Source organism: Mya arenaria, chromosome 10 (assembly GCF_026914265.1).
Source record: "Mya arenaria isolate MELC-2E11 chromosome 10, ASM2691426v1".
NCBI lineage: Eukaryota > Metazoa > Mollusca > Bivalvia > Myida > Myidae > Mya > Mya arenaria.
Window position 1 is genome coordinate 48117211 of NC_069131.1, and position 27540 is coordinate 48144750.

General features: G+C 36.2%; 2 protein-coding genes and 1 long non-coding RNA gene across 5 annotated transcripts; 1 reads left to right on the plus strand and 2 right to left on the minus strand.

The window, feature by feature from the left end:
- Nucleotides 1–948: 948 nt before the first annotated feature.
- Nucleotides 949–2193, minus strand: LOC128204759 (uncharacterized). Its single transcript, XM_052906164.1, has 2 exons — nucleotides 2185–2193; nucleotides 949–1773 (listed from the first exon to the last, which is right to left on the minus strand). Exons 1-2 carry the CDS (start codon nucleotides 2191–2193, stop codon nucleotides 949–951), a joined length of 834 nt encoding a protein of 277 aa, XP_052762124.1.
- Nucleotides 2194–7311: 5118 nt separating this feature from the next.
- On the minus strand, nucleotides 7312–11023 carry LOC128205246 (uncharacterized). 3 transcript variants are annotated; one of them, XM_052906757.1, is made up of 2 exons: nucleotides 10893–11023; nucleotides 7312–10243 (listed from the first exon to the last, which is right to left on the minus strand). In XM_052906757.1, the coding sequence occupies exon 2, from the start codon at nucleotides 10211–10213 to the stop codon at nucleotides 8915–8917; it is 1299 nt and encodes a 432-aa protein (XP_052762717.1). In that variant the 5' UTR covers nucleotides 10214–10243; nucleotides 10893–11023; the 3' UTR covers nucleotides 7312–8914. The 3 variants fall into 3 exon arrangements, with proteins under 3 accessions (XP_052762717.1, XP_052762716.1, XP_052762718.1); XM_052906756.1 differs by having other exon boundaries at nucleotides 10769–11020; XM_052906758.1 differs by having other exon boundaries at nucleotides 7312–10237; nucleotides 10893–10988.
- A 12343-nt stretch (nucleotides 11024–23366) lies between these two features.
- Nucleotides 23367–25715, plus strand: LOC128206743 (uncharacterized). Its single transcript, XR_008256562.1, has 3 exons — nucleotides 23367–23576; nucleotides 23983–24111; nucleotides 25437–25715. It is a non-coding gene; the product is annotated as an uncharacterized LOC128206743 (long non-coding RNA).
- The last annotated feature ends 1825 nt before the right edge of the window (nucleotides 25716–27540 follow it).

A 27540-nucleotide genomic window follows, 5' to 3' on the forward strand; every position in this document is an offset into this window, starting at 1 on the left:
ATAATTATAATCGTCTTCAGGGATTGACGTTAAATGGGATTCACGAATTTCACGTAAGTTACAGTGCTATACACTGGTGCACGTTAAAGAAGGCTCCATAAAATCGCTAGCAATCTTATCAAAGCTCTCGCCGCACCTTGCTCAAGTGCGAGTATAAATAAGCTATCATACACGCATTCCTTTTATTCTGATGACTTGAAATTGCAATAACCAGGACACTCAAGCACCATTACATGACGAAACTAAAAAGAGAGAAAAAGCACAAGTCGTAATGTGGTGTTACTTGAGATAGTTTTCACGCACTCTAAAAATGATTCCCTATGTAACTGAATGGTGCTTTCTTTATAAGTTGTGTTATTGCATTGTAAGACGCATTGCGTTGATATCAATCAAGTCTAACTGATAAAACTCCGTAAACCGCCGAAAGGCAAAACTAAAACAAGGCACTCCATGAAAATATCTATCACGGCCATTGAAATTATTCGGTTAACATTATTTGCGTTTTTGTTTACGTTGCCATTAATAAGGTGTCTCTTAAAGCGTTTTTCTCTAACTAATGACCTGTATCTTAATCACTTAAACCGTGTACAGGAATATTTCATTTAATTGCAACCCGATGTTATTTCTGTACGAATTATCATTTTGATAATGGCTGTAATGAGCTTTTAATTGTCGTTTATCAGATTCCCGGAAGTCTTCTGTCTTCATTTAAAAGCTTCATGTGCTCTTGTTTTAAAGAAACGATGTTTGACACCTGGATTAAGAACACCTGTTTATACTCTGGTTACAAACACATTATTATCATTCACACTCAGTCATCGTCATTTTGATCTATGTTAAAGACTTGTTTCACTTTACGAGCCATCTTTAACACATGTAAGTTGCGTTTCCAAAATAATTTAATGCCCTTTTTTATTTGGTCGTGATTGTAATAATACAACAATGATTTCAGTGCTTTACATGCAATACAATGGCCTTGGCCGGGGATATAACGGCGGTAACAGTGATTACAACGGCCTTGGTAGGGGTTATAACGGCGGTAACAGTGATTACAACGGCATGGGCAGGGATTATAACGGCGATCACAGTGATAACTATGGCCTTGGTAGGGGTTATAACGGCGGTAACAGTGATAACAATGGCCTTGGTAGGGGATATAACGGCGGTTACAGAAATAACAACTGCCTTTGTATGGGTTATAACGGCGGTAACAGTGATTACAACGGCCTTGGTAGTGGATATAACGGCGGTAACAGTGATAACTATGGCCTTGGTAGGGGTTATTACGGCGGTAACAGTGATTACAACGGCCTTGGTAGGGGTTATAACGGCGGTAACAGTAATTACAACGGCCTTGGTAGGGGTTATTACGGCGGTAACAGTGATAACAATGGCCTTGGTAGGGGTTATAACGGCCATAACAGTGATTACAAGGGCCTTGGTAGTGGATATAACGGCGGTAACAGTGATAACTATGGCCTTGGTAGGGGTTATTACGGCGGTAACAGTGATTACAACGGCCTTGGTAGGGGTTATAACGGCGGTAACAGTAATTACAACGGCCTTGGTAGGGGTTATTACGGCGGTAACAGTGATAACAACGGCCTGGGCAGGGGTTATAACGGCGATAACAGTGATAGCTATGGCCTTGGTAGGGGTTATAACGGCGGTAACAGTGATAACAATGGCCTTGGCAGGGGTTATAACGGCGGTAACAGTGATATCAATGGCCTTGGCAGGGGTTATAACGGCGGTAACAGTAATAACAACGGCCTTGGCAGGGGTTATAACGGCGATAACAGTGAGTGATAGCTATGGCCTTGGTAGGGGTTATAACGTGGGTAACACTGATAACAATGGCCTTGGTAGGGGATATAACGGCGATAACAGTGATTACAATGGCCTTGGAAGGGGTATTAACGTGGGTAACAGTGATAACAATGGCCTTGGTAGGGGTTATAACGGCCATAACAGTGATTAAAACGGCCTTTAATGATAATTTTTCTTTAATTAGTTCATACAATTTTCGTTCATAAAAGCTGTTTTTTATCAAGCATATTTGATAGTTTTATCTTACAATAATAATGTTGGCTGTTCCATTTTGATCACGTGATCCTCCACGGTACAACACTGAAACGTATTAAATAACTGACGTCGCGTTTCTGCGAAACGTGTACCACCCACTGGAGTCATGCGTATTCATAAATAAACGCTGCTGTATAGTTTCAAATCAACTGATATGTCAAGGAAGGGCGAACAAAAGCCTGTTCTGAAACCTGCCACGATAATTGCTAAAAATGATGAAAAATAATTTACTAATATGACAGATAGTTTTCATTATTTGTAGCAAATATTGTCTAAAAAAGTTTTGTAGCCATTCGTTCTGCACTGCTTACAGAAAAGCTATTTCACGAGTTTCGATAATGTTTAAAGTGCTTAGTATAAAAGATGATATGAAACAATTTCGGCTAAGCAATATTTTCTTTCATGCTTTTCGATGAAATACGTAGTTTTATCAGTGAAATTACTCCAGTGAAAATATCACCTCTAACTAATTAGATATTTCCATTTACCAGAAAATGAATTTGATAATCTTTAGTACTACAAACTCACCCATTGTTGTTTTCTGAATCGTACCTGTTATCCTCACTTGTCTGAGAATGTTAATATCATTGCTATCTCGATCTAAACCGACACCCATGGCATTCCCTTGATAACCCAAAAGTGAAATATTTGCAACTTAGTTAATAAAAACAGGTACTGCTAACCCTGCAAAACGACTTGGGTAACTTTATTTCTGATTATCATTGAAATGTTGATCCCTCTAACAGATCGGTTGTCAAAACAACATTTAAAAATGTCGTTCCTAAAAAAAAAGTATATTAGAAAATAATGAAATTGGCGTCGATCGACTGCTTTTCGTTAAGGTTGAAATGGCTGTGTAAATTATTGCGCATACTTTGTTATTTCTACCAGGAAAATCATGTGTACCGTGAGGGTGCCAACCCGACAGCATTGATAAATTTGAGATTAATCTGGTCTAGTATGGCTGTATGCTTTACAGTGCGCTGCAGATCGGTGCAGTATTTCTAAATATTGACACAGCTTATTTAATATGTATAATGCTTTCTAGGAACAAAAATAAAATTAAAGATATTCCCCAACAATTTATGTGTACCGGACTGTGTTTTGTTCAATGAAAAGAAACGAAATGAAATACCAGACGAAAAATAAGGCATGTTAATCAATGCAAAAAGCTTTTTCTAATGTAGCGAAATATGTATGGGGTCACAAGGTATCAAATTTTAACATTTATGCAAAAAAGCAAGCTGGACCTCACTGTAACGATAATCAAATGGTGATGCTTCAAAAGGTAGCGCAATTATAGTGCAGTCGTATCTCAATCGGGTCTAGTTCTACGGGAATCGGGCAGGCCTGAAAAATCTTGGAATGAGCGAAGTTTATCGTGACTTTAATGACTGGCGATCCTGTACGAATGAGCAGTCCTGCTCTTCGATTCATCACAATTAAAGCTATGTAAATAAAGACTGTAACATATGTTTGAGTAATCGTGAGGAAGCTTCCTTATACATACATTTATCGCTGTTGTTCTAAGAACTGTCCTTTACCATTGCAAGTATTCAAACACCACCATAGTGTACCTTGTACTTATAACATATCAAATTTGGGCCATACTTATGTCCCCGATTCATTACCCGATTCATCACGATTAATGCCTCAAAGACAAATCAGGAGGAATCGGTTCTTAACTCGTGAACATAAGAATTAAGCTTAATGGACCTAGTAATGTTTCGTTTATTCATTAAAAAGAGATGTACGTGAAGTAAGCGGTCTAGCGGCCATGCAGCGTGATGCAAGCGGCCATGCGGCGTGAAATAAGCGGCCAATTGGCCAGGCCGCTAACTTCACGCCGCTAGACTGCTGAACTGCTTGATCGACTTTTTGGAAAAAAGTGATAATTTGTGCATAAAACAATTAATTTATCATTGTTTTAGAAGAAAACGCATATAAAAATGCGTTAAAATAGAAAACATTTTAAGGCCGCTTTGTTAATGTGTGAACAGAAGACATAACATAGATTTATCACTGTTTTCCAAGAAAACGCATGAACAATTATTTTGAAATAGAGAACAAATTTAGGCCGTTAGGCCGCTAGGCCGCCAACTTCACGCCGCTAGGCAGCTAATTTCACGCCGCTTGGCCGCTAGGCCGCTAACTTCACATACATTGAAAAGTAAACAAATGCAATTACAAAAGAACAATGGTTTACATTGGCTAATATTTACACATCAATTAACATTTCTTTAATGAGCGGCCTTTCTGCAATTGCAAATATTTTCCGATGAACGCAACATCTTCGGATCGCGAACCAACGCGTTTTAATGTGAATTGAAATTGTTATCTTGTTTTGTTTGAATTGTGCCAGTAGGCCACAAATTTTTTTAATCAGCATGTGAAAATTTTTTAAGTCATGATTTGTTAAATGTATTGTTGTCATTAGTGTCTCAATTTTACGTAAAAAAATGATTTCAAAATCAGCTTTAAAGTGTCTATTTTTCATGACGTCAACTGTTTCCGGTTTAAGTCGGATTGTTCTATTTACAGAAAACGTGCGAAAGAAAGATTTTTTTTTAAAACTACAATTTGTTAAGCAAATCTGGAAAGAAATAATGAATTATTTTTGTAAATATAAGGAACGAAATCTGTGATTTATGTCTTTATCGGGGATATGAACGCCGTTGAACTGGTTATTGTACGAGGTGAGTCCTGCGTTCATATCCTAATATTGATATCAATCACGCAATTCATTCCTTAATAAGACGGCAAAAAGTATTTTTTAGCTGGATGTTTTGACTCGGAAGAAATTATTTCAACATTCCTCGTTGATAAAACAGTTATTTGATCAGTGTTCCAAGGGAGGGCAATAAACCGGTAGTTGATGGTGGGATACTTTTTCTTCTTCTTGTGTTCTACGTGGGGTTCTGGTAGTTCTGGTACTAAACATTATGGACCTTTTCTGATAGACGTGGGAGGTCCTTTTTTGGCCAACATAACGCAACCAGTTTCAACCAGTTTTGTCGCCAAATGTCTCTGTTTTGCCTGTGGCGAATACTCTCACTTCAGATGGAATTGTCCACATTCCAGAGGTTCCGCTTTCTCAGAAGCTTAAGGCATCAGGAAGCAATGAAATAGCGGATCCGCCAGAGGATGAACCCGAAGTGTCGTCATATTCGATTAAAGATGAGCATTATGACAATAGTAGATGTACACATGATTTTTATGAATGTAATCAGGGCAAAACATTTTTTTTGTGAAGGGAAGTTTAAAGAACCATTTCTTTTGGCGATCATTTGATACAAATTATTTTATACCAGAAATAGTAATTAGTTTTGAAACTGATTATACAAGAGCGGTCACAGACAGCTATATCCCCCGCCTCATGGGGGTATTTTTTGTAGCGAAAGCCAATCAATGGTAAGGGTAGTTTCTCAGGAACATAAGAAATGCGTTAAATTAAAAAAGGGCAATAACTCTTTCAAAAAAGGTCAAATTGCAAATGCCTGACAATATGCGCTGCATCACTATATAGTCATCAATCTGTGAAAGTTTGGTAGAAATTGCATGAAAACCGTAAGAGGAGTTGCGAAGAAACCAATTTTAAATGTAAAAAAGGGCAATAACTCTTTCAAAACTGGCCGAATCGCAGAAGCCCGACAATATTCTCTGCATCACTATATAGTCATCAATCTGTGAAAGTTTGGTAGAAATCGCATGAAAAACGTAAGAGGAGTTGCGAAGAAACCAATTTTAAATGTAAAATAAACAAAGGGCTATAACTCTTTCAATAATGGTTGAATCGCAAAAGCCCGACAATATGAGCTGCATCACTATATAGTCATCAATCTGTGAAAGTTTGGTAGAAATCGCATGTTAAACGTAAGAGGAGTTGCGAAGAAACCAATTTAAAATGTAAAATAAGAAAAGGGCAATAACTCTTTCAAAATAGTCGAATCGGGAAAGTCCGACAATAAGCGCTGCTCCACTTTATGATCATCAATCTGTAAATGTTTGGTAGAAATTGCATGAAAAACGTAAGAGGAGTTGCGAAGAAACCAATTTTAAATGTAAAATAAACAAAGGGCAATAACTTTTTCAAAAATGGTCGAATCGGGAAAGCCCGACAATATGCGCTGCTTCACTTTATGATCATCAATCTGTGAAAGGTTGGTAAAAATCGCATGAAAAACGTAAGAGGACTTGCGAAGAAACCAATTTTTGATGTAAAATAAGCAAAGGGCAATAACTCTTTCAAAAATCAGGAAAGCCCGAAAATATGCGCTGTTTCATTTTATGATAATCAATCTGTGAAAGTTTGGTAGAAATCGCATGAAAAACGTAAGAGGAGTTGCGAAGAAACCAATTTTAAATGTAAAATAAGAAAAGGGCAATAACTCTTTCAAAAAATCGTCGAATCTGGAAAGCCCGACAATATGCGCTGCTTCACTTTATGATAATCAATCTGTGAAAGTTTGGTAGAAATCACATAAAAAACGTAAGAGGCGTTGCGAAGAAACCATTTAAATGTAAAATAAGCAAAGGGCAATAACTCTTTCAAAACTGGTTGAATCGCAAAAGCCCGACAATATGCGCTGCTTCACTGTATGATTATCAATCTGTGAAAGTTTGGTAGAAATCGCATGAAAAACGTAAGATGAGTTGCGAAGAAACCAATTTTAAATGTAAAATAACCAAAGGGCAATAACTATTTCAAAAATGGTCGAATCGGGAAAGCCCGACAAAATGTGCTGCTTCACTTTATGATCATCGATCTGTGAACGTTTGGTAGAAATCGCATGAAAAACGTTAGAGGAGTTGCGAAGAAACCAATTTTAAATGTAAAATAAACAAAGGGCTATAACTCTTTCAAAAATGGTTGAATCGCAAAAGCCCGACAATATGCGCTGCTTCACTTTATGATCATCACTCTGTGAACGTTTGGTAGAAATCGCATGAGAAATGTAAGAGGAGATGCAAAGAAATGAATGTGGGACGGACGGACGCACACACGCACGCACACACGCACGCACACACGCACGCACACACCCGCACACACACGCACGCACGCACACACGCACGCACGAAATTGCGCCTACCATTTCTCTATCCCCTCGCCTTTTCAAGCGGGGGATAAAAATACCTTAAAACGTAAAAACTTCACAAACATTATGTAAAAATAATTAGTTTTCGAAAATCGAAATCCGTTTGCTATCGATAATCAAATCAAGTCGATAAAGCTTTTCGATTTACTATCTGACAATAATTGGAAGTTCATGATATCATTTGACAATACATTCTTAATACATAATATCAGCATGCTTATTTAAATGGTTTAAGTGTGACACCGACGTCATCTCGTCATGTCACGCTCAGTTAGTGATTTCCATGAACTATTTCTGTCTTAAAAACCTAACTAAATAACATAACAAAACACACCGAATCAAGGAAAGTGTGTCGGCATTTTATTTTATCCATGTAAAGGCATTTTCAATAGTTGTTAAACTTGATTAACCTTATATATTAAAACAAACACAAATATAAAACCGTTCTCAATAAATGTTATTAAAAACGACATCAAAAAAGGTTTCACGAACAGTATACTGGAAAATCATACCTATTGTCTACATTTAGCAGATGCCATAGAAATTGCCGAAAGTTGTTTATTGATATATTGAAGCCATTCGTACAGTGGACCATTTTATTGATTTACACTGCAGGGTACGTATACAGTAACATGCAGCGGATACTGATTGGTATTTGACTCGAACTTAACATATTTTTAAAAGTTACTGAATGTCCAGCGTGTTGCTATTTGTATAGCATATTTGCTTGAATATTAGCAGAGACTCTACCAGCATTTTTATGTCCATTTTATGTCATTTTTCGCCACGTGACCTGAAATCCAGAAATTCTCCGACATTTTACGGAACCACAGTGAAATGATTCTCTTTTTGGTACTTTTCTAAGAAATTTTCGTCCGCACCACGATCTGAAATTTTTTTAAACTTCAATATCGGTCATATATATACCATGTTAGCAAAGTGTGTATAAAATGTGTTTAACACTTAAACATAATAACCCAAACAATGCATCTTTTGGACAATGTTTTCTTTTGGGAGAATTCAATAACTCTTTATTGGGAGGATTTACAATTCACTTTTTCAAAAGCGATTATTTGGCTTTAAATAAAGGCGTTGAATGATATCTTCATTGAATTTGTTCATATCTTGTACATTGTAATTGATTTATTTCAAAAAGCATTCAACTTTTATTGAAGTCAAACACCGGCGTTGAAAATTTAAACAAAAACAACTATAACATAAAACTTCAACCTACTTGGCCTCGAAATGAAATAAGTAATGCGGAATTTTCAGCCTGATCAGCCTGCTTTTACAGCATGTAGCTATTTGAAAAAAGCGGCATAGCTGCAAAAATAATAGCATGTGGAAGTCTGTACATTTTTTGTTTGTAGCCGAATTATTTCATAACCTTACGGTAATATTTTTCTACTAAATTTTGATAGAAATTTCAAAAGTCAACGTTATGTTTTCTTTGGATTAAATTTCGTGTCTTGGATTGTTCTAGGTTGATTGCTTTTAAATTTGGACTGTTCAAAATTTTAATCCGGGTTAACGTCTATATGAAACGTATAGTAAAAATAACTGTGCATTACGCCTGATATGGAGGTACCTTTTGGAGGTTTGACCTATTTTGAATTGTTATAATTTTTTAAATTATTAGCCTGATAGATTGTTCAGGACTGTTTGCTTACTATCGAAACATTCGGTCTTTTCTGAGTACTTTCTTTGCTTTATAATATGATAGTTTATTGCTGTTATTCATTACTTGAAAAACATTTGCAAATCATTTTTTTACAATCGTGAAGCGGTCTAACGAACTGTTGTCGAAGTTTTGGTGAACCCAAAAGCATGTACAAAACAAAATTGATGGCACTGTTTGTGTAGAGGAGCAGACGAAACAACACTATTAAAGTGTCAAACGTTTGTTCTATTTCCTGGCCGGGATGACTTTTGAACCAGTACGATCCACCGATTTGGTATACGACATACGGCATGAGAAGGACAATGAACGTAACTCCAAGAAGAGCACTCACTTTTGCCCAATTTTCAGCCGCTCCTGGAAGGGTCATATTTCCGCCACGAGCATTTCTTGACCTAAACTTTTCACTTGACCTCATTTGCCTGAGAACAAGTACGTTTCCAAGTACTATGATGACAAAGGGTAATCCAAATGCAACTGCGAAATCTATCCAACTCCAAACACTTATCACGAAATATTTAAAACTGTCCTTTGGATAACACTCCCAGTCTGACTGTGAGCTGGATGCATTCGTTGCATTTTCATATGATGTATTGCTCATTTCTTTTTCTAATCGCAGATTGAGACCAAACAACATGTATGAATTAAGCAGGGCCAAAATCAATATAGTCACTATAAACAAACGTTTCACATGTGTTTGTGTTAACGGGGTTTTCAGACTAAATGTTGGAAACGCTATATTATAAACACGGTCTATTGTCACAAGAACTAGCAACCATGGAGACAGCTGCAAGAGAAAATAATTGAAGAATGTTCCTATTTTGCAGAATGCATCCGATCGATCGAAAATACTTGAACCACTGCTTAAGCGTACAGTCCATTGGATAAAGCACGGCCAAAGAAGAATTAAAGAGTCAACAATGGCAAGGGCCTTAAGAAGAAAACGAGTTGTCAATGGTGGAAGATATGTAGCATCTTTTGGTGTTGAGGACGACGGTTGGGAGGCGGGCGAATGATTTTTGTCGCTGGATGAAGCTGTTAATTGTGCAGGAGGCGAAGCATTCCGCGATGGAGAAGACGATATATTAAATACGGAAGACGAATGTCCCTGTTTGGTTGATGGACGCTGCGATGAAGAGGACTGAGTATCCGATTCAGTAAAAGGAGGATTATCCAGTGGAGAACTCGGAGGTTGCGGTCTCGATGCCCTATAACGCATAATAGGGGCTATCCATCTGGGGCGCGGAGGCTTGCGAGTAAGCATAATGAAAGTGAGTGTATTCCCAATCAGGCCAAATCCTGTGATGGCAGGAATAAATATAGCCTCCAACCACGATGCCAGTGAGTTTTCCATCTCTGTAATTGTTTGTTTTTCCGCCTGAAACTGAAATCATTAAGTTGATTAATTTAGCCTTTGGGAATTTTCCAAACGTCGCAAGCACTACTTAACAATGAACGATGTGGGTACAAAAAAATGTTTACCCTCCAAGACCAATTTTCTTGTCTAGTTTGCATGCCTGCTGTCACAATACAAACGACAACAAGACGAACAATATCCGCTTTATATTGAAACATGATGATTCGTGATCTGAACAAATCCTAAGTGTCCATTAGAAAATATTCGCAATTGCCGGAAGTCCGTTCATTTAAGTAATGGAATCATATTTGTGAATAACACCCATTGGTGGTTCACCATTTTTAGTTTAGTTTTGTGTATAATTTTTGTTCAATAAACTGAAAAACTAATATTGTAACGTTACAATATATCAAAAATTAAATCTCTCTTCGAAAGATTATCGAAGTAATGGTGATCCATTTGGACATATCTAAATCTTAATTAATAGAAGACTCTATGAAACAAATAAAACTTGGAACAGGAAACGTGCATTCCAAGTGAGTGTATCCTTACTCGAAGCCCCAGTGTTGACCCCGCGTCGAACCAATGATGGTTGTAACCGTCCCGTGCGCCAAATATCCGAACAAAACGAGTAATATACAAATAAGTTTAAATTATAAGATTTAATAATACGCACATGAATTCCACTTCACGTTATTTATCCCTGTATTTGACGAAACACTTCCAAATAAAATAGTTCACAGATACTTTTGTGACTGGTTCTCTATCCAGTTGCATTAATTAAAATGTTTGTTAATACAACACACACGTGCAGTTTGCCACATCCGTATTAAACACACTTAACATTATACTCATGTTTCTATAAGATATCACATCCTCTTTATCAACGCCCGGTTTATTGCCATCACTTAAGAAACTTATCAAATTACTGTATTATCAATGCAGAGTGTTGAAACAATTCTAATAATTATTGCCTAGTCATTTGTCAGACGTTTTGTTTTGATGTTGTTTTTATTTTATTTTTTCATTATAATATTCAACATAACCTTTTGTCTCAGTAATTGAATTTGTTTTGTTTGTTTTTTCAAAACAAAAATCCACATCTAAATAAAGGTGTTTACAATAATAATCGAAACACTTGCTTTGATATTAAACCTTCTTCATGCCAACTTGTATTTTCTTTTAAGGGAGCTGACCCACAAATAATCTAGAAATCTAGAAGATCTATTACGCCTGGTTCTCACCGTTACTATCTCAGCCTCGAATCCCCCTGACCTGTCCTCGATGCATTACTGGTGATAAATCGAGGACATAAGTATGGCCCTAATTTAATATGCTATATACGAATCTGACGAGTACCAAGTACTAAGCGGTGTTGTTCGAATAGCTGCATTTTTATGAGAGTTTTTTTTAAGAATAGCGATATATGAGCGTTACGTTTTTAGCCGCGCACTTGTTCCTCGTTTCTTACATCCACAATTTGCAAACAACAGCCGGGTGTGACAAAGGTCCGTGTTGTCGCCACGTTGTGGCCTCGTTGAAAACTCGTTGTGACACGATTGAAGGTGGCAAAGAATACCAAAGTCGATTTATGTCTTTCTTTCCCCGCGTAATTCCACGCTGTGTTTCGTTATGCAACGCTCAGTTAAAACTCGTGCCGCACTGGATGGCTGGCTGGCTGGCCTGTTTATAAACAAAATCATAACTGACTTCCGATTGAAGTACATCTCCATTTAAAATTTTAAAAGACGAAAACCTATGTTTTTGCTACGCTGTTGCTACGTTAGAAATCGATGTTCCAGGTACTCGCCACGTTGTTGCAACGTTGTAGTAAGTTGGGGGGACGTCGTTAGAACATGTCCACATTAAAAAAAAATCAGCCCACGTTTTGTCACGTATGATCACGCTTTAGCCAAGTTGTTTTACGCTTGTTCACGTTGTTGCCACTATGACTTGGGCATGATTAGGAAGATTTCTCACGATTACTCATACATGTGTTACAGTCCTAAGTTACATTGTTTTAAATGTATTAAATGGAAGAGTAGACCATAGTTTTAAACATTGACCCATAACGATCATCCACGATTATACAGGCCTGTCCGTATTTCCCGATTGACATAAGGTTGCACTAAGGTTTTGGTTTTAAAAAATCGTAGCAACTCGTAGCGGCAGCACAATTACACCATTACAACAGGATCACCTAAGACTTAGTACGATCAAGCAAATGTCACAACGTATGAATTAACCATCTGTCACGTATCACCATGATGTAAACCGTGGGTAATCGTATCAGTAAGATCCAGCTGGCCTTTTACCCATAATGTGAAAGTTTTACGCCTGGTCACCCAATACAAATTTAATTACATTTGAAAGATCATTATGCTTTGCTTAACCTGGCTTCTTGTTCATCTAGTATTCCGATTTTCCAATTGTTAATTTCATTGAATAATGCACGTACATAAGTGAAGTGCCAACGACTGTTTATACCGATTCTTTTAAATCGTTTAAGATTAAGAAATATACTGACAACAGACATAAACAAATGCCATTTATATGACTGGGGGTGGTGTAAATTTGCCTTTGGTGGTATTTCATGTTTTATACACCCAAAACCTGATTTGCCACTTGGGATATATCGAGTTCATTAATTTCTTATAAATACAGATTTCTTTTTTTTCCCATTAAATCGCATGTCGACATTGCTCGTCCAAATGTTCCTTAATAAACGACAGATATGGGATCTTATTGTTTGTTTGTTTTTCGAGCTAAACTTGGTAAACAAGACACCCTTATATAACAGATGATTTGCTTGTATTACGGTAGAAGTCACAATACATGCACATTTATTTCTACACGTTAAGAAGCCGTTGCAATCTTCAAAATGCAGCCAATAGACGCCAATTCGTAATTTCGAATCATACTTTTTTTCAAGGAACGACATTTTTTAACGTTGTTTTTTAAAAACGATATCTGAGTTGAACCAACAAAACATTGATAATAAGATGATGTAACCCAAATATTTAAGTGTTTTGAAGGGTTAACAATATTTCATTTTCGGGTAATCAACATAATGCCATGGGTGTCGGGAGAGAACCAGAACGCAACGAAAATCAAAGCACTCAGAGTGCTGAATGTGGCAATGCCTTTTATAATCGATGGTTGGTTGAATAAAAGCAAAAATAATAGTGTGTTGAAACTAAAATTCTTAAAAAAAATAGTTCAAATGACAACATCAGAATTTCAAAACTCCGATTATATGTAAACATTGATTCAGTAAGACACTGATCCAACTGGGTCGAGATTCATGTGTATTATGGTAGGTCTCGAAAGCGTTATAGAAGTTGAGATTTCAACGTTAAAACAACTGTTTGTTGTGTAATTTAAAGTTACTTTATCTTGCGTCTTAGACTTAAATCAAGAATGAATAATTGCAAAAAAAAAATAGATCATATTACATCAATGGAGTAATTCTCAATGTTATGAATATCTAATACTAAGCCAAATTCCAATCTACCAGTCCCTATTATGCACCGTGTTAGAAAACAAAAGGGACACAATGGCGTTAGATGTATATCGCTCAGCTGATCCAATGCATAATGCTCTATCAAATGTAATTTAATATGAATGTTATCATCAGGCGTAAGATTTTAACAATATGGGTAAAAGGCCAGCTGGATCTCACCGTAACGATTATCCACGGTTTACATCATGGTGATACATGAGAGATCGTTAAGTCATTTGTTACGGCAATGGCTTGATCGTGCTGAGTCTTGGGTGATTTTGTTGTAATGGTGAAATTGTGCTGCCGCTACGATTTGCTAGGATTATTTTTTAAACAAAACCTTAGTGCAACCGTATGTCAATCGGGTGTAATCCTACGGGAATCAGGTAGGCCTGTATAATCGTGAATGATCGTTATGTATCATTATCTGAATTTTATGGTCTGCTCTTCGATTTAATACATTTAAAAACAGTGTAACTGAGGACTGTAATGTATGAGGAATCGTGAGAAATACCAAGTCATAGTGGCACATTTTAGCCGCCACATTTAGCAACGTTGGGAAATGTGGCAACAACGTGAACAAGCGTAAAACATCTTTGATAAAGCGTGATCATACGTGACAAAACGTAAGCTGGAAATTTCATTGTGGACATGTTCAAACGTACGTCCCCCACAACGTACTTCAACATTGTAACAACGTGGCGAGTAGCTGGTGCATCTTATAACGTAGCAACAGCGTAGCAAAAACGTAACAATAATTTTTCGTCTTTGAATATGTTAAATGGAGATTAACCTTGCTCGTAAGTCAGTTATGATTTTGATTATAAACAGGCCAGCCAGCCAGCCAGCCAGTACCTGACGAGTTTTATTTGAACGTGGTATAACGAAACACAGCGTGTAACAACGTGGGGACAGCAAGACAAAACGCGACTTTATTATTCATTTTCACCTTTCAATCGTATCACAACGGTACTACAACGAGGCAACAGCGTGGTGACAACGCGGACCTTCGTCATACTCGGCTGTGATTTCCAAATTGTGGATGAAAGAAACGGGGCACAAGGGCGCGGCTTAAAGTGTGACACTGTGACTGGAATATACGCACATATATCGCGATTCTTAAAAACTGTATAAAAATGCAGATATTCGAACAGCACCGCTTTGTACTTGGTACTCGTCAGATTCGTCTATAGCATAAAAATTGGGACCATACTTAGTACCCGATTCATCAAATGTAATGCATCTAGCATTAGAAATAAAATATACATGAAAACTTTGGTCCTTATTGATATATATCAGCAAATGATGCTTTTGTGATACAGTCCGATTACAGCCGATTAATCGGATAATCGATCGATCAGGGTCTCCGATTAATCGATTAACACCATTCAACTTATGAATGACTTTAAACTATTAGTATAACATAGGAAAATGAGTAAAAAAATATGCGCAATGAAAATAGTTCATTTTTTAAATACTACTCCCAAATAAGAATTAACACAATTAATACAATTGTTTTAATATGCCAAAAATGATGAACATATGTCGAAAACAATGGTTCTTATGAAGGATACCGAGTTTAAATTTAAAAGAAATGTGCAGAAAACACGGTATTGCTACCTTATGAGACCAAAGTAAATAGCAGTAAATCTTTTAGCATTCACCAATCATTTAATATTTTTGCATTTTCAGCTATTAAATTCACGGTTATAATATTGTAAAAAGTAATGAATATTTTCGATAAATGCATTATTTAGTAAGTAGTTGTGGGTGTATGACTCAAAATTTATGTTTGTTTTACATGTGTATGTATCAATTTTGAAAAAAAGAGTGTCACTTTAAGTTAGGGAGCGTTTGCATGTCGTTTTTATTGTTGCATTCTTAATCTTAATATATCTAAGGGACACAATTCTTTATATACTACAGCATATTTCTCTATTGTAGTTATTCATACTGAATACTATGTTTCATATATAGCTATGCCTGTAGTATTGTATTTCACTTGATGCTTGGGTATGAATGAATAAACATGTAACTCCATTTGAGATCTTATGAATCTAACCCATTCCGCAGGTTGTTGTAAGAACTAAACCAACAACGCAACATGGTGTCAGAAGTTGGTGAACTGATTCATATGGATTAAATTGAAATTAAATGGAATAATTAAATTGTAATTGTGAAGCTCATTCTAACAAAATGGCAAGCTTTAACAATATGCAAGGACAAACACCCAAAATGGACTGGGACAGCAGGGATTTGTCACAGTCATTCAAGTCGTTCAAGTCACATTCCGACTTTATGTTTAAGGGTCCTCTAAAGATACAATCACAAGAAGTGAAGTGTAATTACCTAATGCTGTGGGTTGGAGAAAAAGGTCGTTCCATTTTTAGCACTTGGAGACCAACAGACGATCAACAAAAAGATCTTACATACTTCTACAACCAGTTCGAGAACTATTGTAAACCAAAATCAAACCGTATATATTCAAGATACATTTTCAAAATGAAAATACAAAAAGATGGCGAATCGTTTGAACAGTTTGTTACGGACTTGAGATTACTCATCAAAGAATGTGATTATCCAGAGGACATTCTTGATGACATGATCCGGGATCACATTGTATTTGGCGTTCGATCTGTGAAACTCCGCGAAAAGTTCATAAGCGAAGGGAACGGTTTAACGTTACAGAAATCTTTGGACATTGCTTGAACGTATGAACTTACAAAATCACACATTCAACAAATGGACAACAATAAAAGTGTAAATGCCGTTACACCAAGGACATATCACCACCCAGAGGCAAAGAGGAATCCAAAACAAAGGTCGAGAGGCAAACTGAAGTATGCTAACGCTGGCACGTAGAAGGCTACGTGTTCAAACTGTGGATCAAAACACGAGACCAAGGACATATGCCCAGCAAGAGGGAAAGACTGTAACTACTGTGGGAAAAGAAATCACTTTGTTAGTGTATGCTACAAAAAGCAAAAGGAACAGAACAAATCACGAGTGCATGAGGTAAATGATTTTTCTTCCTCAGATCTAAGTGACAACTGTGATGGTTATTTTGTTAATACTGTTACTCATGACAAACACAAAAATCAAGCTTTTGTCAATATTTCAGTTGGTAACAACAGCACACAATTCAAATTCAAGATTGATTCTGGTGCACAAGTTAATATCATACCATACCACATGTACAAATCACTTGGTAGCAAAATTCAGTTGAAACACACAAACAGCAAATTGACAGCTTACAATGGCACATCACTCAAAGTACACGGTGTAGTTAGTCTTCAATGCTTGTACAATGGTAAAATTTCAAGAAACGATTTTTACATTGTAGATACACCCTCATGTCCAATTTTAGGTCTTGACACTTGCCTTGCAATGAATCTACTCAAATTTGTATCAGCAGTAGAACCTGACGTTTCTTACACAAAAGACCAAGTTATTTCAAAATACCATGATGTATTTACTGGTCTGGGAACACTTCCAGGTGAATGTGACATACATATAAAATCAGATGCAATACCTGTAGTACACCCTCCAAGACGTGTACCTATTGCAATTAAGGACAGACTAAAAACAGAATTAGACAGAATGGTTAAAGACAAAGTCATTGTCAAAGTGACAGAACCGTCTGTATGGGTCAACAGTATGGTAACTGTTGAAAAACCCAATGGCTCTTTAAGGATATGCCTAGACCCTAAAGACCTGAATGAGGCAATAGTGAGACCACACTATCCATCTAGATCAATAGATGATATTTTGCCTGACTTGACAGGTGCAACCGTATTTTCCAAATTTGACGCGAGAACCGGTTATTGGTCTGTTAAACTGAACAAGAAATCATCATTTTTGACAGTTTTCAATACTCCATTTGGCAGATATAGGTATCTGAGACTTCCCTATGGTGTAAATTGTGCTCAAGACGTCTTCGTCCAGAAATGGAGTCTTGTCTTGAAGGTTTGAATGGCGTCAAGGTCATTGTTGACGATATTGTTTGTTATGGCAAAGACAAACAAGAACATGACAGAAACTTGGACAAACTTATGAAAAGATGTCAACAAAAAGGTCTCAAACTCAATGCTGACAAAACCGAGATTGGTAAGTCAGAAATACCTTTCTTTGGACATTTATTGACGTCAGACGGACTGAAAATTGATCCTTCAAAGGTAAGAGCTGTCCAGGAAATGCCGTCTCCTAAGTCAAAGTCTGAGCTAGAGACTATATTAGGAATGGTGAATTATCTGCAACGATTTGCACCAAATCTTGCAGAAATGACTAGTCTGTTACGACAGTTGCTGAAGAAAGACAGTATTTTCCGGTGGGACCCGGAACATGAAATTGCCTTGAACAAAATAAAAAGGGTAATAACTCAAAACCCAGGACAGGTACTCTCGTACTTTGATCCAAATATTGAAGTTGTGCTGCAAGTAGACGCATCACAAAATGGACTTGGTTGTGTTTTGCTTCAAAACGACAAACCAGTTTTCTTTGCTTCGAAAGCATTGACGTCTGCAGAAAGAAAATATGCCCAGATTACAAAAGAGCTCTATGCTGTATTGTATGGCATGACCAAGTTTCATCAAATGACATATGGACGACATGTTGTAGTCCAAAGTGATCACAAGCCACTTGTGAGTATAACACGCAAAAGTTTGCATGTTGCTCCGCCAAGATTGCAAAAGATGATTTTGCAATTACAGAAATACGATTATGAAATTGTTCATGTACCTGGAAAGGACATTCCAGTAGCTGATACACTAAGTCGCAACTATTTGCAAGATGAACAGATTGATGTATGTAAAGACATAGATGTTCATGTACATTCTGTCATGGAAAACATTGCTGAGTGATCAGAAAATGACCCTGATCAAAAGCAAAATTCAGACTGATCAAGAGATGCAGACTCTGAAACACACAATATTAACAGGTTGGCCTGATAAGAGACAGAACTGTCCAAATAGTATTTTATAATATTGGAATTTCAGAGACGAACTAACAGTCATTGACGATTTTTTGTTGAAAGGAAACAATGTTATAATTCCCAAAGATTTGAGACATATGATGCTGGACAAAGTTCATGATTCACACTTAGGCATAGAGAAATGTACTCAGCGTGCAAGAAGTGTAATGTTTTGGCCCAATATGACCAAAGACATAAAGAACAAAGTACTCAATTGTCCCATATGTCTTGAACACAGAAACTCCAATGTCAAGGAACCAATGATTCCTAATCAGATTCCCAGCAGGCCATGGGAAGTTGTGGCTACTGATATTTTTCACTGGAATGACAGTAACTACATTGTTGTAGTTGATCTGAATAGCAGATATTTTGAATGCGGGTTACTCAGAAATATGAGAACTGACACGGTTATTCACAAATTGAAGGGCTATTTTGCTACACATGGAATACCCTCAAAAGTCATTAGTGACAATGCAGGACAATATTGTAGTCAGGAATTTGACAAATTTGTTAGAGAAGTCAGGAATTTGACAAATTTGTTAGAGAATGGGATTTTGAACATGTTACGTCATCGCCGTTACACTCACAAGGCAACGGTGTTGCTGAAAGATGTATTCAAACAATCAAAAAGATTTTCACAAAATCTCTACAAGATAACAAAGATCCATATCTTGCAGTTCTCGAATACAGAAATGCACCGCTTTCATGTGGCAAATCACCAGTACAATTACTAATGAGTAGGGAGACTAGGTCTATTTTGCCAGTAACACGCAAACACCTTGAGCCGAAAGTTCAAAATAGGCAAGAAATCAAAAGCAAAATGTCAAAATCAAAAATCAAATCAAAGACATGGTTTGATAAATCTGCCAAGCCACTCACACAATTGTCACAAGGAGAAACAATTAGAATCAAACAAGGTAAACGCTGGAAACAGGCAATTGTTAGGAAACAAGTGCATGACAGATCATACATTGTTGAAACTAATGATGGTGGTGTCTATAGACGAAACAGAAGTCATTTGTTGAAGACAAATGAAAAACCATTTCAAATCATAGATACACATCCATGCAATGGCAACGACATTCGTCTAACTGATCAATCACAACATGACAGTGACAGAAACATACAAAATCAATCAGAGCGAAACTTTTCTCATGATAACACTCAGTCGCAACAACAACAACCATCAGCACCAACTGATGTTGCTGGCAATACTGATCAAAATTCTAACATGTACGTCACTAGATCAGGAAGACAGGTCAAAGTACCTCAAAAATTGGATCTTTGAACTGATTTATGATGTGTTTTGTGTTATGTTGTATATATATTTGTGATACTTCAATATATTTCAAATGTAAAAAAACTTTTCTTCAATATTCTGTGCTGTGAAGGAAATTCATAATCGCCTATATCCTGTAACCGTGTGAAAGTGATATTTGTGGACAATATTTCTACAATGTTAATTGGATATATCAACAGCTATCTGCGGTATGAAAACAATACACTTTCAGATGACATTTCGGGGAGGATTCAAGTGTCCTTATCTGAACTGTTAACATTTAGTTAGAAGAAATTCTCATTAATTTCCAGATACACTCTGCTGGAACAATTAATCTGTCAAGAAGATTTTCTGCTCAGCTGGAAATAATGATAACGCTAGGGTGTTGACCAAATTACTTTAGATTAAATGTGTTCTTCATAAATTTACTAATTCTTTTTAAAAGAAGAGAGAATATATATATTCGTTTATAAGCCTGCGTGAATTCGTCTATGTATTTATTTGCAGTTAAACATCGCCGAAAGAAACACATCCTGTATTTCGTTTATAAGCCTACGTGATTTCGTCTATGATTTTTTTTGCAGTTAAACAGCGCCGAAAGTAACACATCCTGTATTTCGTTTGTAAGCCTACGTGATTTCGTCTATGAATTTATTTGCAGTTAAACAGCGCCGAAAGTAACACATCCTGTATTTCGTGTGTAAGCCTATGTTATTTCGTCTATGAATTTATTTGCAGTTAAACAGCGCAGAAAGTAACACATCCTGTATTTCGTTTATAAGCCTACGTCATTTTGTGTATGTATTTATTTGCAGCCAAACAACGCATGAAGTAACACATCCTGTATTTCGTTTATAAGACTACGTGACTTCGTTGATTTATTAATTTGGCTATTTTCAAGTTATTTTCATTTTTGAGTTTCAAAGATTTCGTATAAGGCGCTATCGCTCCTTGAGAAGAAATTCGTTTACTCCGTAATAAATTAACTACAGCCTATATACATACATTGAGAGAAAGGAATGCTATCGTAGTCGTCAGATATGTCTTACATTTTGCAATACTTAATAATTTGTCATTGAGCTTAAATTCAGTCGCAATTTATGTTTTCGATATCCCTTGCTTTATGTGGCGCTATATTTGTTATACGCAATATTGCCAATGTTCCATTGTATCAGTCATTTATATATATATATATATATATATATATATATTTAGTATGTATATAAACCTCCATACTGACCGTGAATAAACAAGATTTACAGCATACGACTATATACAAATGCGACCGTACCAAGGACTAGTTTCATTTGTTTTGTTTATTTATTCCTGTTTAAATAAATGACAATAATACAGTATACACATTTTTTGTCATGTACCAAATAATTTATAAAAAAAATGATATACTAAGGTGTTGCACGAGTTATTGACGGACACGTTAAAGTTTACTTAATGACTTAGTGTAACATATTAGGAGTGAAAGGACAATATTTTTCATATACGATTATGCAATGCAACTCGGGAGTCTTTAACCCCATTTTAAATAATAAGCAATTTTGTTGCAGTTGACAATTGATTTAATATATACACAAACATCTACAATGATATATATTGTGTACATTTTATATTAAACATTATACTAATATATATGCTTGACTGCAAATAAATAAAATAGATCTGCAAAGTCACGTAGGTTTATAAACGAATTGCAGGATATGTAATTATCAGCGTTGTTTGGCTGCAAAGGGATCCTTCTTAACAGTCACGTAGGCTTATAAACGAAAAACAGGAAGCGTAACAATCGCTGCTTAAATGAAGTTCTAACCTGTTTAGAAGATCTACTATGAGTAAAAGGAGAGAATAAAATGAAATATCTACAATACTTTGGCTTTTATGCTCCAAGGCTTATCAACAGTGACCTCATAATTGTTGCCAGCACACAACTCTATATACTAGTATATCCTTTCAGCTCTTGTTTGCTGTCTTTTATACTTAGTATTTCAACAATTTTTTTATAAATAAAAAGGATTGTCGAATGATAAAAAAGAAATACTTAATATTTCAACAAGAATATTGCGATTCGTTCTATTACGTTGTGGGAAATTAATACTGTTTATCAACAAGCATTTGGTAATTCACGAAATGTTTGTGTATACAGCATTGAGTTTCATATTTATGTATATATATTCAATTAACGAGATCAAATGATACATCGATCATGATAGAATGGAACAGTGCCACTACCGCGTTTAGTAATATAGCGCCACCTTAATGCAGGGATATAAATACAAGTATGATCAAAATTGCGATTAAAATTTTCTTCGACTACATTAGTATTTAATGTAGACGTAATAACATAGAGGTGACACACGTGTTACTTTTTTATTTCTTGTTTTAACGACTTACTAACTTGCTGAAAGGACTAAGGTATCTCGTTAAAACGATTTTGTAGGTAGTTAAAGGCTATTTTAAGCCTTCTATAAGTGACCCCAACTCCACCCCCCACCCCCCAAAAAAACACAAAAAAACACACACACACACACAAACACACACACACACACACACACTCTGTGTACATTACACAACCTCTGTGTATTGATCTTTATCTACTTGCCTTTATCCCTCTTATCAAATCTCCGATCTGAGTATTCTACTGTGCAGTTTTGAAGGTTTTGTTAAAGAAATGGACCCTAAATGGCCCTGAGCCAATAAATGAATACACAGGAAATTGGCCCCTACTGTGACACCAATGCAATTAGCAGGAGATGCACAGCAGGGGATTATAATGAAAAAAAACATTCCTTATATTAGGCCTTTAAACAAATGATGTTACTCGTTAAAACGACTAAGTAACTCGTTTGAAAGACTAATGATAATCGTTTGAACGACTTACACCTCTATGCCACCACAGTATCTAACGATTTCTATAACCTTTTTCTCCTTGTTCGCATATTGTTTAAATGTTAAACTTTTAATAGTTACTATAGTTCATGTATTACAAAGTAAATTATGATTATATCCATATACGTGACAATTCTGCTAGCGATCAATCATCCTCTTTCAAAAAAGCAAGCCGAAAAACATTTCATGATTCTTACAACATCAATTTGAACTAATTAACGATAAATAAAAAAGTAGGTGTATTTATTAGTTTTTGAAACTTAGAAACTTGTTTTGATATTGTCCTGCTAAGTAATTGACTGTGTGTATATGCGAAAATGGTAGTATGCCTCTTAAGGAAAAGTTAGAAGTTATACTTATGCTTTATAATTCACTCCATTTTAACCCTCGTTCACAGCCTTGGCATTGGTATGTAAAAATCCAACGTTATTATGTATCTATATATATACCTACCTTTGTTGAGTTCATATTGATTACGAACCAGGATGTTTTTTAGCTAACATCGGAATTTTGGAAGAATGAAGTATTGAAATAACTCAATGTCATTGTAATTTTAAGAATGCCATTGATCTATTCAAATCAATAAGCCAATGAAATAAATTAGGAACAAGAAAGGGGAATTTTGTCAAATCGCAGTATTTATTGAGAGGACAAAGAAGTGTTTTACATTATTTTAAGTGAGCAAGAGCAATGGGAAATACCTGCAGTAGCAGTGAGTTGAAATTTATTTATTTATTTATTTATTTATTAAAAAGAATATACGATTTATTTTAATTTTACCATTAAAATAAAAATAAAACTTTTCTTTATCAGAACATAATACTGTGATTATTTTTACCTCAGCTCATCGTCATCCAAACAAATATAAACATATATAAACAAATATAGATGCTCATGGGACATGGAATATACATAAAATATGCAGTTATATTAGGTAGCCACCATTTTTAATAAAGAAAATAAATCAAACTTAATTACCACTGCCTTTTTTTCTCGTCTAATCAAATAATAGGATTGATGGCCGGAAAATTTGCCCTAATCTTCAATGGTTTTATAAACTGGTCACATTACTTTTTATCAGATTTAATGTTTTTGGTATTTATTTCATTATCCATCAGCACAAGTAAAAAAGCCGAACGGTGGAGGGGGTTACGGGGGAGGAAGTTACGGAGGAGGAGGTGGCGGTGACGGAGGCTGTGGTGGCGGTGATGGCGGCGGATGCGGGGGCGGAGGCGATGGGGGTGGAGGTAGGTCATTGGCAGTATTATATTTTGAAATCGCTTCACAAGTTTATTTCAAAGGTTGATAAATCTGGACACATTTTTTTAAATAGTTCCGCTATATCATAACTGCATGGTCCATCTTAACTATGGTATATTTAGTGTGCCGGGTGCTCAAATGATTGACTTAATGGTGATTGTTTGTTCTTTTGTAACAAGGAAGTGAATTAAAGTAACAATAATGCCATCGGTGTCGATATAAAAATGTACATTTTAAAAAGAAGAATTGCTACGATGGTGTTCGTGGTTTGTCTAAAAGCATATGTATATGGTCCCTTATTCAATAAAAAAGAGCATGAACACATATTCAACGGTGGAACAGTTATCTTGGAAAAATAAAATAATAAAATAAACTCCCCGCCCCCATTTAAAAAATGGATGAAAATCTAGCAGTTAATTTATTTTGGCCTGAGGGTCGATATATTAAAGCCAATTTTGGTATACAGAACGAGTATAAAGATACCTTTCATGGGTTTGCGTTTAGGGCCCTTAGGGTGCAGGTCACTTATTTTCAATAGAAAAAAACGGTAGAAACTGAATATATTTAGTTGTGATTGATATATTGTGACCAATCTTGGTATATAGGAATAGTTTAGGCTTTCGATCAGATTATGTTTAAGGCTCCTAGGGTCAAGGTCACTGTTTATTTATAAATAAAAACGGTTAAAACTGAATGTCTTTAGCTAGGCTTCGTATATAGGATTTTTTTTCTTGTGACCTTTAATGGTATTACGTTTAGTACCCATAGGATCAAGGTCAATATCACTGTTACTAAAATAGAAAATCGGTCGAATCTGAATATCTTTAGTAATGGTAGACATATTGTGTCCAAACTTGGCATTTGGACCTTTCATGCGATTGCGTTTCGGACACTAAAATGAAGGTCATGGTCATTGCTACAAAAAATAGAAACTAAAATCGGTTGAAACTGAATATCTTTAATTGGGTTGACATATTGTGACCAAACTTAAGGTATATAGGAAGAGTTTATGATGATCATCTTTCATGGGATTGCATTTGGGGCTCACGGTCAGTGCCACTGTTATTAAAAATAAACAATTGAAAATGCATCTCACAAGACAGGCTAAAGTTCTTCTGTCAATCATTGAATATCTGGTTTCGTCGCATTGCGGCGTTTCTTTTTCGTTTTTGGAAAAATATAAGTCTCACCCATGTCAGCTTAAAAAAGTCCGAAATACCCATCAAGATCCTGTTTTCGTGACGTCAAAACCACGTGATATGCAAGCAATGTGTACTACATTATATTATCTTATGGCTCACATTTTTTTCAGGAGGGGGTTGTGGAGGTGGGTGTGGAGGTGGGTGTGGAGGTGGTGGTTAGCTGCAGCCGGCGACATTTCGCGCTCGGGAAGTCCACCTTTTGGGAATTATCTTCTCCAAACATTTGCCGAATCTATAATTTATAAAGACTGTGATAGTGATTGGACTATTCCGAATGTTTCTTTTACTTATGAACGTAAAACAAATATATGATATAATAAAATATTGTCCAGATAATTTGTTTTGTATTTGTCTAACACTTTTGGAAATAAACTATTGATTTTTTTAAAGCTCTTATGTTGTAGGCATGCACATGTTGTACGGTATATATATATATATGCATCAACACTATCTTGTTGAACACGACACTTCGGTAACACTCGAACGCAATTAAGGATCTGAAAGCTAATTAGAAAACCACAGCTAAATTTTCATGAAAAAATCCATTTCAATCATGAATGGAATATTTAAAAAAAAACACTAAATGGGTTTTGGGTTCGATCCCCACCAGGGAAACTTTCTTATGGCTAAACAAATAGAACATCAATACTGGTTTCTGTCCAGGAAACGGACCCGAGGTTTATTTTTTATTTCGTCACAATCAAGGCAAAAGAAATCGATATTAACTAACTAAAATCACAAACTATTCTGACCGAGTTCCAGGCGATTGGGTTGTGCAGGTACATTTACTAGACTGTTGAATATAACAATTTTATTAAGGGACGTAGACTATGTTGCCTCAAGAATGAACAAAACTATAAAATTAAATGTGCACAGTCTAGATTCGCATTCTAAAAAGTTATCGCTCGCTTTGCTCTCTCATAATTTCGATAACGACTTTATACATTTCATTTACATTAAAAAAAATTAAGGTGTCGTGATATTTTAAATAAAACTTCCTCCATACACTGGATTATAATTCGACAGGTTATGGCCATATCCTACAATATACTCGTCCTCCTGTGAACTCGTGTTTGACTGATGGTTCAATGGCGGTAATCCCATTATTTATCGGTAAATTGTGATGCGTGTGTGGTCTGTTTATGGAGAAAGTAGCCATGAATCTGTTTTCAGGTACGTAATTCCTTTGTAGGTCAATATATTTGGCGTAAATACGTTTGTGTCTAAAGTTAATTTACGTTTTGGTCCTTGTCTTATTTCTCCAAACAGAGTTAGTAGATAAATGTTCGTCTACTGGGCTTCTCGCTGTACTTTTCAATGTATTATGCAGTCAATTGTAACCACGCCCCCCTCCAGGTCCGCGGGACATATTGTAAACCCCCCGCCAAATGCCCCCGCACCCCGGGAACCCTAGGTTAGGCCCAATCCCCGCTATATTTTGCGAAGACAAAACCACCGCATTCACCCGGCACTGCAGGGCCACCTAGAAGGTAAAAACACGGCCCATTTTCCAGGCTATCCCCGGTATACCCCCGGACCTGGGGGGGGGGGGGCATGGTTACAATTGACTGGTGCATTACAAGCCCTTCGATACCAGGAAATATACTACTTTTTGTCACGTTCTCTGCACAACCGTAAAATGAAATGGTATCGGACCCCTACCATACTTAAACATATAAGTATGCCTCGCTATGCATATTATATTTATTATAAGTAAAAATAACTAGAGAAGCCAAAACTTACATGTACATATGGCGTTTCTTTCAATAGTTTTACATGTTGTACAGTATGGTAAGCTTCCAGTTCAAAATTAATCGGTTCCAAGAATAAACGGTATTCCGAGTTTTCCGGGGGAGGGGGGGGGGGGAGAGGGCACCCTCAATAACGAAGTGGCCTTACTTTTATTCCAAAAATTAACCATAATCAAACAATATAGTCAGTTATTCGACAAGGGCCAAGCACATGTGATTTAAAGCACCAACATGAAACGTTTTTTCGAACACTGGTTTAGGAGGGCGGTCAGGTTATATACACACGACCCTTTTCCTCTGGTAATGGTAACATTTATTGTACGTCGCTGTAACGATGATGATGATGATGATGATGATGATGATGATGATGATGATTCATATGTAGCTCTAAGGTTTATGTGCCACTTGGAAATCTACCCCAGAAATCGTAAGACTCCTCCAGCTTTTGCCAGACTTAAACCTC

Coding starts and splice junctions, on each gene's coding strand:
- LOC128205246 (XM_052906757.1), bottom strand. CDS start 10,213: ATGGAAAACTCACTGGCATCGTGGTTGGAGGCTATATTTATTCCTGCC.